This window comes from Dipteris shenzhenensis, chromosome 8 (assembly GCF_047967505.1).
Source record: "Dipteris shenzhenensis isolate YYH24624 ecotype China chromosome 8, Dip_SZ_1.0, whole genome shotgun sequence".
NCBI lineage: Eukaryota > Viridiplantae > Streptophyta > Polypodiopsida > Gleicheniales > Dipteridaceae > Dipteris > Dipteris shenzhenensis.
In genome coordinates, this window is record NC_141603.1 from 3,008,688 (window position 1) to 3,022,206 (window position 13,519).

General features: G+C 41.9%; 1 protein-coding gene across 1 annotated transcript in view; it reads right to left on the bottom strand.

The window, feature by feature from the left end:
* Window positions 1-1,018: 1,018 nt before the first annotated feature.
* PFD3 (prefoldin 3) overlaps window positions 1,019-13,519 on the bottom strand; it is a 28,018-nt gene continuing 15,517 nt past the window's right edge. The window contains exons 2-6 of the mRNA XM_087378283.1: window positions 3,425-3,482; window positions 3,253-3,324; window positions 1,785-1,904; window positions 1,586-1,687; window positions 1,019-1,485 (exon numbers count right to left, since the gene is read on the bottom strand). Coding sequence (XP_087234409.1) covers window positions 1,411-1,485; window positions 1,586-1,687; window positions 1,785-1,904; window positions 3,253-3,324; window positions 3,425-3,482 — 427 coding nt within the window. The 3' untranslated portion in view covers window positions 1,019-1,410. The remainder of the gene's footprint in view (window positions 1,486-1,585; window positions 1,688-1,784; window positions 1,905-3,252; window positions 3,325-3,424; window positions 3,483-13,519) is intronic.

Here is a 13,519-nt window from a genome sequence, read left to right on the forward strand (position 1 = left end):
TCACGCATAGCAAGGACTAGCTACTATGACACATAATGATTTCTTTGAATTTCCTACTTTACAAATAGATTTTGAATGAAGATGCTAAAACTCAATCCCAAAAAGGCTTGAAAATCCTATAATGTGAAGCTCGTGCCAATGTCAAGACCATTAACCCACCCTCGCCCGACCCCCCTCTTCCCTCCCCTCCCCACCCCTCATCCCTTTCACTATCCAAACAACCAAAAGGGTAATCGCATTATCTTTACCGACTTGTCCAAGCTCACAAGGCTCCCAAATCAAATCAAGGCAAAGAAAAGCAAGGCCCTTACAAAAGACCCGAGCTTGCTACTTTTCGAAATCCAATAAAATTATTAAATGTGAAGACTTTTTTACTAGAAAAAATAAATAAAAGAAACTCACAAATCCGTGAATGATAAAAAATGGCAATTTTTAAATTACAAAAAAATAATACAAGGAACCCTATAAAACGAGCAACCCTATTATCAATCAATTGCCTTTTGGCCATAATCATATCCAATATTTCAACGGAGATATGGTATCCAATTATATCCAAGTTTTTGGGGGGAGAAATAAAATAGTAAGTCTAGATGCATGGTCTCAATGTAAGTAACAGCATACAGAATAAGCCAAATAGAAAACCAATAATGACATCGAGAATCTTCAATTGGAAGTCTACAAACCAAATTTAAAGCTACCTCTTAGTAGAAATGATCAAGTAGATGCCACAGCAAGCAATCGTGAATAGACGTGCAAAACAGGAGTGGCTTGATGACGCTTCCAACGATAAACGATGATGGAAGGGAGACAGCTAGTTATAAAGTTAATGGACTTGATGGAATCGAAAATTCGATTGTTGCAGACTTAAATAAAGATAAAACCTGCTTACCTTAACAAGGTTGTTATCCATACAGACAACTAAACGTTGCTTCAATAGATTCTCAGTGCTAAATACTAGAAAGGAAAAACCTGTTTGTTACTTGAACATGCGCTCATTTATCAGCTGTGGCAAAAAACTTTTCCAGAAAATTGGATTGGTATAGCCTCAAATAACGATTTAAAGTGCTTATCTTAACGATGTTGATTCACCTAACTAAACATTGCCTCAACAGATTCTCGGCGCTTAAATCTGCAAGAAAACATGTCTGTTACTTGAACATGCACTCATTTATCACAGCTCGTGGCAAAGAGTGACCATTTCTGAAACAGCAGAATTCTCAAAGTTAAAAGCTGTATGCTTCTGTATGTCACTGCTTATGCAAAATAATTCAGAACACACCCCACCAACACACTGCAAATTTTACAGACAGTAGAATTGAGGAAACAGGACTTCTTAGTCCATGATAATGATATGCTAGGATTTCCAACGAAACCCCTCTTTCGGAAGGATGTTCATAGCAAGGTGTATTTCTATGACTCCTGGCCAGCTTGACGTTTTTTCCTACGTTGGTGCACATCCCAGTTATAAACTCTAGCAATGGTAACCTGCAAAGCAGACACAACGGAAATTAAAGGCATTCAAGTACCATATCTAAGAAGTTTTAAAGTCACATTTTTTCCTAGACAATTTCAAGATTCACATTACCTCTGTGACAGTGACTTGATCTCGTAAAAACTGCAAGTCCTCAATAATGGCTTGCAGACTCAGATTCGCATTCTCTAGATTCTTTTTCAGAAGTGTTTCTGCCTGCAAAAGTTAATCAGCTTATGTTGATTGTACTGACAACAAATAATGAGCAGTCCACATCAGAGAGGGGTGACATGTAAAGACTTAGTAATTTGACCTCGTCACAGGTATACTCTAGCATGACATTGGCTCCCAGCCATAAGCAGACTGACTGAGTGTCTCCTATATGAGCCTGTGAGTATATGCCTTCGGCAAGTTCAAAATCTACAGTTGTTTCCTGCATATGCAAAAATTTTCAATCAATGCAACTTACAAGGAAAAGAATGAAATAAACCAACCATCTTGTGAAAGATATTTCCACCACAATCATTGCATGCACGAAGTTCTTACTCCACAGATGTTCCTTCCATCTTCCATGTCCTGCATATTGAGCATCGCGAGTGTGCTCACAATTTCCTTGCTAAGAGGGACAATTCTGATAAGCTAAAAGAGTGGCCAGTACCGTGGCAAATCAGATAGATCCTAGCTAAAGAATGGAATACCAAAAAAAAAAAAAGAGGAGACCTCACTGCACAAATTTACAGAAAACCTAGAAATCCCCCATCCTTAACCACTACGTACAGTCCATACATTTCTTGTATCTTTCAAAAACAAAATAAGCTTGAGCACAGTACCTGCGACTCAATGGAATTATACTCGAGCAGCACAATGATAAACCTTATGATAGTCACCCACTAGCCAGAACCCATCTTACCACATCCCTGCCCCATGGGGACTACACAAAATTACAGAAAACCGATAAATCCCCCCTCCTTAACCACTGCATACGGTCAATACATCCTTGCATCTTTCAAACACAAAATAAGCACCTGCGACTCAATGGAATCATACTCAAGCAGCACAATGATAAAGCTTATGATAGTCACCCACGAGCCAGAACCCACCTTACCACATCCCTGCCCCGTGGGGACTAGCTAGTGTCCTTGCCTTGTGGGGCCTGGCTAGTGTGACAAATGTCCCTGCCTTGTGGGACCTAGCTAGTGTGACATTCCAACTAATTCGAGAATGCCCAACTGTGGGTGTCCCAACTAATTCCAGAATGCCTGACAGTGGGTGTAAATAAATGCACACCCAAACATGAGCTCACATACAGATTATCTATATTTCTTCTTACTAGGGGGTCGTCAAAGCTCTAAGATGAAGAGGAGATCAGTCACCTATGAGGCTCTTCAACAAGGCTGCAAATGCTTGTAAATCTCATTTTGTCTGTTCCAATATGAAGGTCTCTAATGAAGATTGCTTAGCAAAGAGAGGATAGAACAAATGCACCAATGAATATAGAAGGAGATATCACAATATAGTGTCACAAACAACACGAATAAACAGATACACAATAGATAGACATTGTATGCGTGTGCGCATTATTCACGTGCATGGGTGAGTCATCAAAGCCTGGACATTCTCAAGCAAGCACAAACATACTCACCACATTCTCTTTTACTTAAGCTTTTCAAATCCATGATTAAGCACTACAGCTCACATCTTTCCTCATCCTCTTTTTAAAAAGTGGGGGGTGTGCTGGGAGCGGGGTTATAGCTTATACATGTTTGTGGAAGGTTGCAAACCTTTCCAGTGCCTTGCTTTGCTATCAGAGCCTCAACGATTGCTAAGCATTTCTTGATATCTGGAATCTTCGCCTGCAGCAAAAGGTACCCACAGCAGAATTGTTATCATCATAGCTTCATAGTTAATACATCTCAATAATAGTAGTCGCTTAGACATGGACCTGATGCAAACCTGCAAATCTCTTCGCTGTGCAAGAAGCTTCATTTCTGCAAGTTTGTACTGTTGTAACCTACAGTAAATTTATTAGAAAGTCAACAAGTTGTATAGTGCAGAGTTCCACGCTGAATTATATTCTATGGCTTAGAAAGTCTCCTCATGAAAGGTTTCACAATCAGAAAGGAAGTGGACCATGTATACAGATTGTTCCTAGACAAAATATATCCCAAGATTTAGGATTCGTAGTTCTAAGTCAACCACTTCAGGCTTGCAGATGTTATACTCATGTGTTTGGAAGTTACCCCAAAACAGTGACAAGCTTTATTTCACCTTTCAACAAGGGGATCAACCAACATAATCAACATAGAACCATGGAGATGGGTATCTGTGGAATGACACATATCTTAAAGAATGGCCTAAGGTTTCTCAAATAGGGGAGGTTTCTGACACACAGCGAATTCATACACATCATAAACTTTATGAGCACGGAGGTGTTAGGGAGAGCGACAGGAAACTGGAGAGCACAAGAGCAGAGGATTCTCATACACAAGAGTAATCGTACACATGAATTAGTGATTCCGTATGTGCTCGTACCCTTCAAGTATTGACAAAGAAACCCACTCGCAAAAGAGATAGCTACGCAGGTATTGGTTGAGTAAAGCAAGCTTCTAACCAACCGCAGATATTTACTAGCATCCACCAACTGCCTGTATTTACTGGCATCCACCAAGATGTACTTACTAGCATACCAAGAAACCCAATGAAGAAGAGATATCTACTCGGGTATTGTTTAAGTGCAGTTTTGCATTCGATGGACTTCGAGATACGCCAATCCCATTTAAGAAGTCATAGATACATTCGCACCATGCTCTGGGCCTGTTTCAGCCCATATAAAGCTTTTCTACGTGTACACACCTTTTCACCTAAACCAGCGTGGAGCTGAGTTAAAAGAAATCAAAACGTGAATCAAATTACAAGAGCTCCCAGGCTCATTCTTTTGGCAATAGCCACTTGTCACTAGCCTAGCTAATTTCTAAGTAGACTCTCATTACATGCCTCAAAGGGCAAAGCCTTGAAATCTTCTTAGCACTTGTCACGTGGGTTATCTCCTCGTTTCTTGCTAAGCTCGTGTCGCTTGGGCATTTGACCCCCCTTAGTACCTGCATCCATTAATTTAAGCGCACATCACCATGGCACCCATTAATCGTTAGCGCTTTTGCATGCAAATAAACTATAGACTAATCCTAGCCACTTGTGGGCATCCCCACTGAACAAAACACATGTACACATATACTTTTAATTCTCTAGTTGACCGAAGTCAACCATCTTATTCATAATTAAGGGCTTTGACCAATGGTCAAGGTGCCTTAATTATAAACAGGTCTCTCCAACCAAAGTTGGTACATCTCTGGCATAAGCCCAATCTCATTGACCGAAGTGAGATTGACCGAAGTCAACACTCTCTGACCGAGGTCAGCACTTTAGTTTCTTGGTTAACCGTGGTTAACCATCTTGGCCAAAGCCAGATCTATTTAATTGAGGTTAGGCTTACTTAACCGAGGTTAAGTATCTTTGGCCGGAGTCAAGACTTTGACCAAATGAAAGTAACTCTTTGAACACGACTAAATAAATAAAGAGCTCATTAATTATGATCAATAAATGGTCAACTTATGCTTTGACTTTGGAATATTTACAGCCTGGTGACATCCCCTCCGCTTCTATTCAGTTGACCTCAATTGAAAAGCTTCCTTGTAAACATCCAAAAGCTATGGATGATCAAACACCATGTCTTCATCCATCCACTTGGCATCCAATGCCGAATAATTCTTGAACTTTACAAGGTATCTGTAAAATTCCTTGCCCTGAGAGCCTTTGAAGTTTGCATACAATATGATACACAATCTGCTCTAGCTGAAGGACCTCCTCCAACTCATCCACTTCTGGTGGATCCTCTATTACTGGCAGTGCCAACCTATATGCAACCTCATTAATCTCTTCTGTAACCCTGAAAGGGCCATAGTATCTACAAGATAACTTTGCATACACCTTTTGTTTGCGCTTTAGCTTGCGGAGCCTAGCTTTCTCCAACTTCAAAAGCACCCAATCCCCTTCCTTGAGATCTAACTGTCTCCTATGCTTAGCACAGCTCTTGTATGCTTTTCTTGAGACCTTTCAATTGCTGTCTGCACTTGACTGAAAGTTGTCTAGAGGTCTGTTAATAAACTGATCAGCTGCAAATATTTCATCTTTGGTCCTCGAGATAGGTGGCAGAATCACTTTCCCATAGATGACCTCAAAGGGGGCTTTCCCTGTGGAGCTGTAAACTATATTATTGTAAGCAAACTCCACCAATGGTAGGTACTTTTTCCGATCTGAACCTTGGTCACCCACGTAGCATTTCAATTTCAGCATATCCAATGCTGTAGAATTTGCTACCTCACTTTGACTATCTGTCTAGGGATGGAAGGAAGAAAAAAATTTCAGATTCGTCCCCATATTATCAAATAAAGCTCTCCAGAGTAGACTGGTCATTCTCGGATCTCGATCACTGACAATGAACTTAGGCATACCATGGTGCTTAAAGATTTGTTCCATGAAGAGCTTAGCCATATGATCTGCCTTTATGGTTTTGCGAACCGGAATGAAATGAGCTTGATTGCTAAATCTATCAATGATAGTCCAGATCCCATCATTCCCTGACTTTGATCTCGGCAAATCAAAAATGAAGTCCATTGCAATACTTTCCCACGGTGCCTGAGGCACGAGAAGAGGCATAAGTAGGCCAGGTGCCTTCCGTCTATCGTATTTCACTTTCTGACAGGTAAGGCATTCTGTGACAAATTGATGTATATCTTTCCGCAGCTGGCCAAAAGAAATACCTCTCTAACGCTTGAGTTGCTGCTGTAATTCCTCTATGCCCAGCATAGGGAGGTGCATGGCATTCCTCCAAAATCTTTTAACTCATCTCCTGGGTGATGCATAGGCAGTCATCTTTCATTAGATACCCATCTTTCAGGGAATAGTGATTGGTAGACTGCCCCTCTTGCAGTTGCTATAAAATCTCACCAAAATCTGCATCGTTACCATATTGCTCCCTCATGTCTTCCAAATCCCGATGATAAGCAATAGTCACATTGTTCACCTAGGATCTTCGATACAAGGCATCTAACTCTGTTTCTAACTCCTGAAGTATGGACAATCTGAAAATGATACATTGAAAACATATTTGCCCATTTCATATGCTTCTCGAGGAGTTTTGTCTGAGTCAAAAAGTATCTTAGACTTTGGTGATCTGTTTTAACTGTAAAATCTGCACCCAAAAGACAATGCTTCCAAGTATGGATGGCCTGAATGACAGCCAACAACTCTTTCTCAGCATCCCAAAGTCTCCTACTCTCATAGGCCACTACATGACCATTCTGATGCAATGCAGCCCCAACATATTCCCCACAAGCATCACAATCCACATCAAATGGCTGATACAAATCTATAACTATCAAGATTGGCTGTGTGGTCAGCCTCTCTATGAGTGTGGTGAATGCCGTCTTTTGTGGAATTCCCTATCTAAAAGCTGCATTTTTCTTAGTAAGGTCGTGAAGTGGAGCGGCTATGTGAAACCGGTCTCTAATCACTCAAAGGGCAGTGGAACTAAACCTTTAATCACTTCAGCACTTATTTACAGCTCACAAAGCATATATCACAACCATTACCCATTGCATGATCACCATTTGGCATTTACCCATTTGTTCACAAACAAAACCACTGAAAAAGGGATGGAGGCTAGAATGCCCCTGCTCAACAAACATAGACAAGTGCACTCGATTGGCCCCAAACACCGTGGCGCCCCTTTCGGTATTTCTTTATATTTCACAGTGAAATGATTACAAGTTGCATCTGGGAGACCTTCCCTGCAACTGAGCACACAGCCCCAATTCACTCAGCTTTCGCAAGGCTTTCAAGCATAGAACACCATCACATAAGTGCACTTAACCCATAGACTCAACCCAAAGGCATTCTCTTTTCCGAGTGCAATTCCATTGGCTGTCCAGATGCAATCACACTGCACCCCAACTGCACTCTCTTTGAGTGGTTTCCAGAGGGCATTCACAAAGCTTTTCAAAGCTCCAAAATTAAAACAGCAGAGTACCCAACCAAAGAATGACTCATGTAGCATTGCCTGGGCACCTGTGAACCAAGAAAGAGGCGGCCCACGAGGCGGCCAACCAATAGCTTATGGCAAAAGGAAATTGCAGCAGCAAAATCACAACTCACCAAGCCCCTGAAAACTCGAACCAAGTCCTCAATCGCCAAGAGGACATAGTAGCCAATGCCCAATTGCATTCTCAGCCAAAGAGGAGTGCAAAGGCATGAAGAAAGAGCATTTACAAGAGCCAACCAGCAAGAATTCCACTGAAAGATGCGAAAAGAAGCACTTTGTTCGCGAAGAAATGGGAGTTCTTGGACTCAAAAGAAGTGTGCTTCAGAGAGGAATGCATTGAGAAGGTTTTGGAGAAGTTTCATCGCCGGAAAGTCCTCCAAAACTGAGAAAAACCAATCAACCAACGCGTGGGACCACTTGAAATTCAACAGAAAGCTGTAGCTTTGCAAGAGGAGAGTCCCAGAAGGCTGTAGAAGCAAAAAGGTCCAGAAAAAGCCACTTTTGCAAATTCGACCAGCAAAATAATCCAAACGGGTGAGGAGTTATGAATAAAAAGGGAATTCAGCTGAAGGAGGCTGAAAAACCAGTCCAAAATCTCAACAAAGGAAGAAGATGAGAGAGAAAACAAAGAAATGGCAAAGGAGCATGTAGAAGGCACTAGAGCCACCTGGAACTCTAGGGGGGCCACTGAAGGTACATGGCCTCTAGGGGACCCATTAAAAATGCCACATCATCATTTCCCAACAACCACTCTTTTAATTCCTTGGAATGCCGTTGGGCCTAGGGATTAATTACGCTTATGTGCTAGGCACCATGCTACGTTTAATTACACATTATTAAGCCCACGATTGGACTTTTAAAACCAAAGTTGTCACGGTCTTCTAGTACGTTAAAGTACTTAGAATTTCAGGCCCCTGTGACACTATGTCTGCAAAATGCCTGATAAATCTTCTGTAGTAAGAACACAGGCCTAGGAAACTACGGACTTCAAGCACAGTTTCTACTCTGGACATTCCTGAATGGCTTGGATCTTTGCCGGATCCATCCATATTCCATGTTTGGATATTATATGCCCCAAGTAATGGATCTCTCCCAAGAAGAATTCACTTTTCTTGCTGTTTGCATAGAGCTGATGATTTCTCAACTCTTGGAATACTGTAGCAAGATGTTCCTTGAAAAGACAATAATGTCATCAAAGAAGGTACCAATGAACTGTCTGGTCGGAAGATACGATCCATCATCCTATTGAAAGTAGCTGGGGCATTAGTCAATCCAAAAGACATCACCAAATACTCATACAACCCAAAAGTAGTGCGGAACGCTGTCTTATGCACATCCTGAGGTTGTATCCTCAATTGGTGATAGCCACTCTTTAAGTCTATCCTGTTGAAAACTGAAGCCCCATTTAACTGATCCAGCACATCATCAATGCGCGGAATAGGAAATTTATTCTTGACGGTCATTTTGTTTAGTGCGCGGTAATCGACGCACATACGGAATGAACCAACTTTCTTCTATACAAGCAGTATAGGGAAGCAAAAAGGAGAACTAGGCTGAATCATCCCCTTGGACAACAAGTCCTGCACCTGGGCCATAATCTCCTCGCTAAGTTGCACTAACTCTATATGGGGGCCTATTTGGTGGCTCACTGCCAGGAATGAGTTCTACGCCATGATCTTCATGTCTCTCAAGGGGTAACTCCACTGGCAAAGTGTCAGAAAAGCAATCTTTAAAGTTTTCAAGAAACTGAAATTTATTTTGATCGGCCCCACTTATTTCAGCATGCATTTCAACATCTCTCTCTTTTACAAAAACCATGTAAGCTCAAACTGTAGACTTTATTTCTTTTCCAACAGAACTATTTGATACAATGGGAATAGTTATCCCTACCTGTAGTGAAGGCACAGTGGTAGGATCTTGCATATATATAAGATTAGCCACATTGGCTGAATGCATAAGATCTGAAATATCTTTGATATCTTTAGTGTTCACTTGGGCCTGTATCTTGGAAGCGAGCCCCGCCCAATACTTCTTGAGTTGAGTCTTGTCTGAGACTTTCTTGAAAGGTGAAACCTGTAAATACGAGTTCCAAAATTTCTGATTCAACTGTATCTTGTGCTTCCATATGTATACCTTCCCAACCAAGGAGAACATGATCCCGAAACTACTTGGGAATGCACTGTTTATAAAAGGCTTTCTTGAAGCCTTTTCATTTCCTGGGCGCTGTATAGTTAGCAATTTTAGCTATCCACCGGCTGTACCAATCAAGTGCAAACAAACCATACGAAGTTTTGAAGACTCACTGAAATTTTCCAGACTGAAGAAAGCATCAAATTGCCTTATGAATTGCATTGCCTTCTTAGCTTGACCATACTGGCCATTGGCATGCCCTCCTTTTTCTTCTTATGATCTACTTTGTGTTTCCTGCAATCCTTTGTGAAAAGACCAAGCTTTTCAAAGTAGAAACACTTGTTCTTCGTCTTCTTGTCTCCATCATCTTAAGAATTCTCACTCATGGAATAATTTTTGGGCTTACCCTTCTCACGTTGCCCTTGTCTTTTCCCTTGACAAAAAGGCCTCGTCATTATTGCTTCTGTACAGCTGCTCCTGAGATTCTTCATGCACAGCTACAACTTTGGCTTGATCCTCTCTCCAGCTGTCACAGTCGTTGCAAAGCCTTTGAAACCCCTTGGAAGCATTCCTAGAGTCCACCCTATGACCAACTATTGCCAATTGATCTCTCACTAACTTCACTTTTGTGAGATGGCCATGTACCTAGTCCCCCTTCTCCATTCTCATGGTGAACAACTGATTTTGGAGGGATAGGATTCTTAACAAGTTATTCGCCCCATAGGGGTCCTTCAAAATGGTTCACGCCTCGCTTGGCGTATCTGTATTTTCGATGTGCAAGATGACTAAGTCTGCCGTAGTCCCAATGATCATGGACAATGCTTCAGCATCTCTCTCTTCCCATTCTTCAACCTTGTCTAGATCTACAGATTCCCCTAAGCATCCTTGACATCCTTGGGCTTGAGTTCCATGTCATCACCTTCCAAAGTTTCCTAGCCACAAGGTGGATTTGGAGCTTGCCCTTCTAGATGGGATAGTTAGTTCCATCCAGCTCAACACAAGATAGGAACCAAACAAGCACCTACACCTGCCTTGAATCGGGATCACGTTTAAACTTGGAGGTACCCTAACTAAGCCACTGGCTCTGATACCATGTTAGAAATTGAGGTACTGATTTCTTAACCTCTCCAACAGCTGACAGATCTAGAGCTCTCTCTTCACACACTTCAGATGCACACACACATTGATCACCACTTAAAGAATAAAGAAGATGTAAAGAAAGATTGCAGATAAATATCTGCAACTGTGTGAAAGACAAAGGCCCAAGGTACATCAAACATCCAGCAAGTGATGGGCCGTACTACTGTAAAATCCTGATCAGCTGAGGCCTCACTGTCTCTCCTGCGCTGCTGCCAACATAGGCATCTGTGGATGGAGAAACAGGAGGGGGATGCCCCGTATATATAGGAGGAGGCTAGCCTGCCCCCTCCACCTGCTGCAGGACAACCCACAAGTCTCTAGGGCAGCCAACCTGCAGTCAGCCTTGATGCTGACTGGTTCATCCCCCATCTGGTCTGGGGGTTACAGGCCTATAAATGAGCTGTACTGCTGTGGCAATAGTGTCTTTCTGCCTACAGCACCCTCTCCACCCAGCAACTAACCCACATCTACCCTTGTTTACTGCACCATAGTCCTCCTCATATGGGGTTAAAACCGAAAACTGAGAGTGGGAAATAAACAGCAATATCTTCACGCCATCGACGGAATTACATGCTCCAAAGGCTCTCCCTCACTCCCTCTCTCTGAACAAACACTAGGGCCCAGGACAAATTGTCGGGCTGGACCCCCCCGAAGGTCTTTATTACTTTTTCCGAAATTCTGTTACAGAAGTTCAGCATAAGCTGTCACGTAAGTCTCTCCTCAAACCTGAAAAGAATTTCCTGACTTACAAGAGCTTCAAGCCCCATTCAATTTGGCAACATGCCACTTGTCTAAAATCTAGACTAACTCTTATTACAAGCCACTTAGGGCCATTCTGGAGTCTTCAAGGCTCTCGGTCACACGAACCGCTTCCTAGGTGCTTGTCAGGCTCCCATTTCGCTTAGGAAAAATAATCCTTCCTAGTACCTGCAACAATTAATTAAAGCGCACCACCATGGTACCCATTAATTGTTAGCGCTTTGCATGCAAATAACACACTGTGGACTAATCCTAGTCACGATGGGCGTCCCCACTGAACACATGTGCACATCTAAACAAATATATATATAAATAAATATATATATATATTTTCTCTGGTTGACCGAGGTCAACACTCTTGATTATAATTAAAGAGCTTCGACCAAAGGTCAAGGCGCTTTAATTATAGCCAAGTCTCTCCAACCGGAGTTGGCACATCTTGGTTAACCGGGGTTAACCCTCTTGGCGCAGGCCAAGTCTTGTTGACCAAAGTCAACATTCTCTGACCGTAGTCAGGTTTACTTGACTGGAGTCAAGTATCTTTGACCGTAGTCAATCCTTTGACCATTAAAATGACTCTTTGACCGTAATTAACACATATAACATTCTTTAATTAAGATCAAATATATGGTCAACTGTACTTTGACTTAGGATATTTACATTGTGGTGACATCCCCTCGGCTTCTATTCAGTTGACCTCAACTGAAAAGCTTCCTTGTAAACATCCAAAAGCTGTGGATGATCGGATAACATGTTTTCGTCCATCCACTTGGCATCTAATGCCGCATAATTCTTGAATTTTACAAGATACCTGTAAAATTCCTTACCCTGAGGGCCTTTACGTACAGTATGGTACACAATTTGCTCTGGCTGAAGGACTTCCTCCAGCTCATCCACTTCTGGTGGATCCTCTGATACTGGTTCTGTAGGCTCTGGTCCTTGAAATTTCTTTAGAAGACTCACATGGAATGCATTGTGAATCCTCCAATGCTCTGGCAATGCTAATCTGTATGCAACCTCATTTATTCTTTCTGTAACCCTGAAAGGGCCATAGTATCTGGGAGATAACTTTGCATACACTTTCTGTTTGCCTTTAAACTTGCGGAGCCTAGCTTTTTCAAACTTTAAAAGTACCCAGTCCCCTTCCTTGAGATCCAACTGTCTCCTATGTTTATCTGCAGCTCTTTTATGTTTCTCTTGAGACCTTTCAATTGCTGTCCGGACTTGGCTGTAAGCTGTCTGGAGGTCTCTTACAAACTGATCAGCTGCAAATATTTCATCTTTAGTCCTCAATATAGGTGGCAAAATCACCTTCCCATATATGACTTCAAAAGGGGCTTTCCCTGTAGAGCTATGTACTGTATTATTGTAAGCAAACTCTACTAACGGTAGGTACTTTTCCCAATCTGAACTTTGGTCACCCACGTAGCATTTCAGCATATCCAAAATGGTAGAATTTGCTACTTCACTTTGACCATCTGTCTGGGGATGGAAAGAAGAAGAAAAATTCAGATTCGTCCCCATGTTATCAAATAAAGCTCTCCAGAATAGACTGGTCATTCTGGGATCTCGATCACTAACAATGGACTTAGGCATACCATGATGTTTAAAGATCTGTGCCATGAACAGCTTAGCCATATGATCTGCCTTTATGGTTTTGCGAACCGGAATGAAATGAGCTTGCTTGCTGAATCTATCAATGATAGTCCAAATCCCATCATTCCCTGACTTTGATCTCGGCAAATCAAAAATAAAGTCCATTGTAATATTTTCCCATGGTGCCTGAGGCACGGGAAGAGGCATAAGTAGGCCAGGTGCCTTGTGTCTATCATATTTCATTTTCTGACACGTAAGGCATTCAGTAACAAACTGATGTATATCTTTGCGCATTCCTGGCCAAAAGAAATACCTCTCTAGTGCTA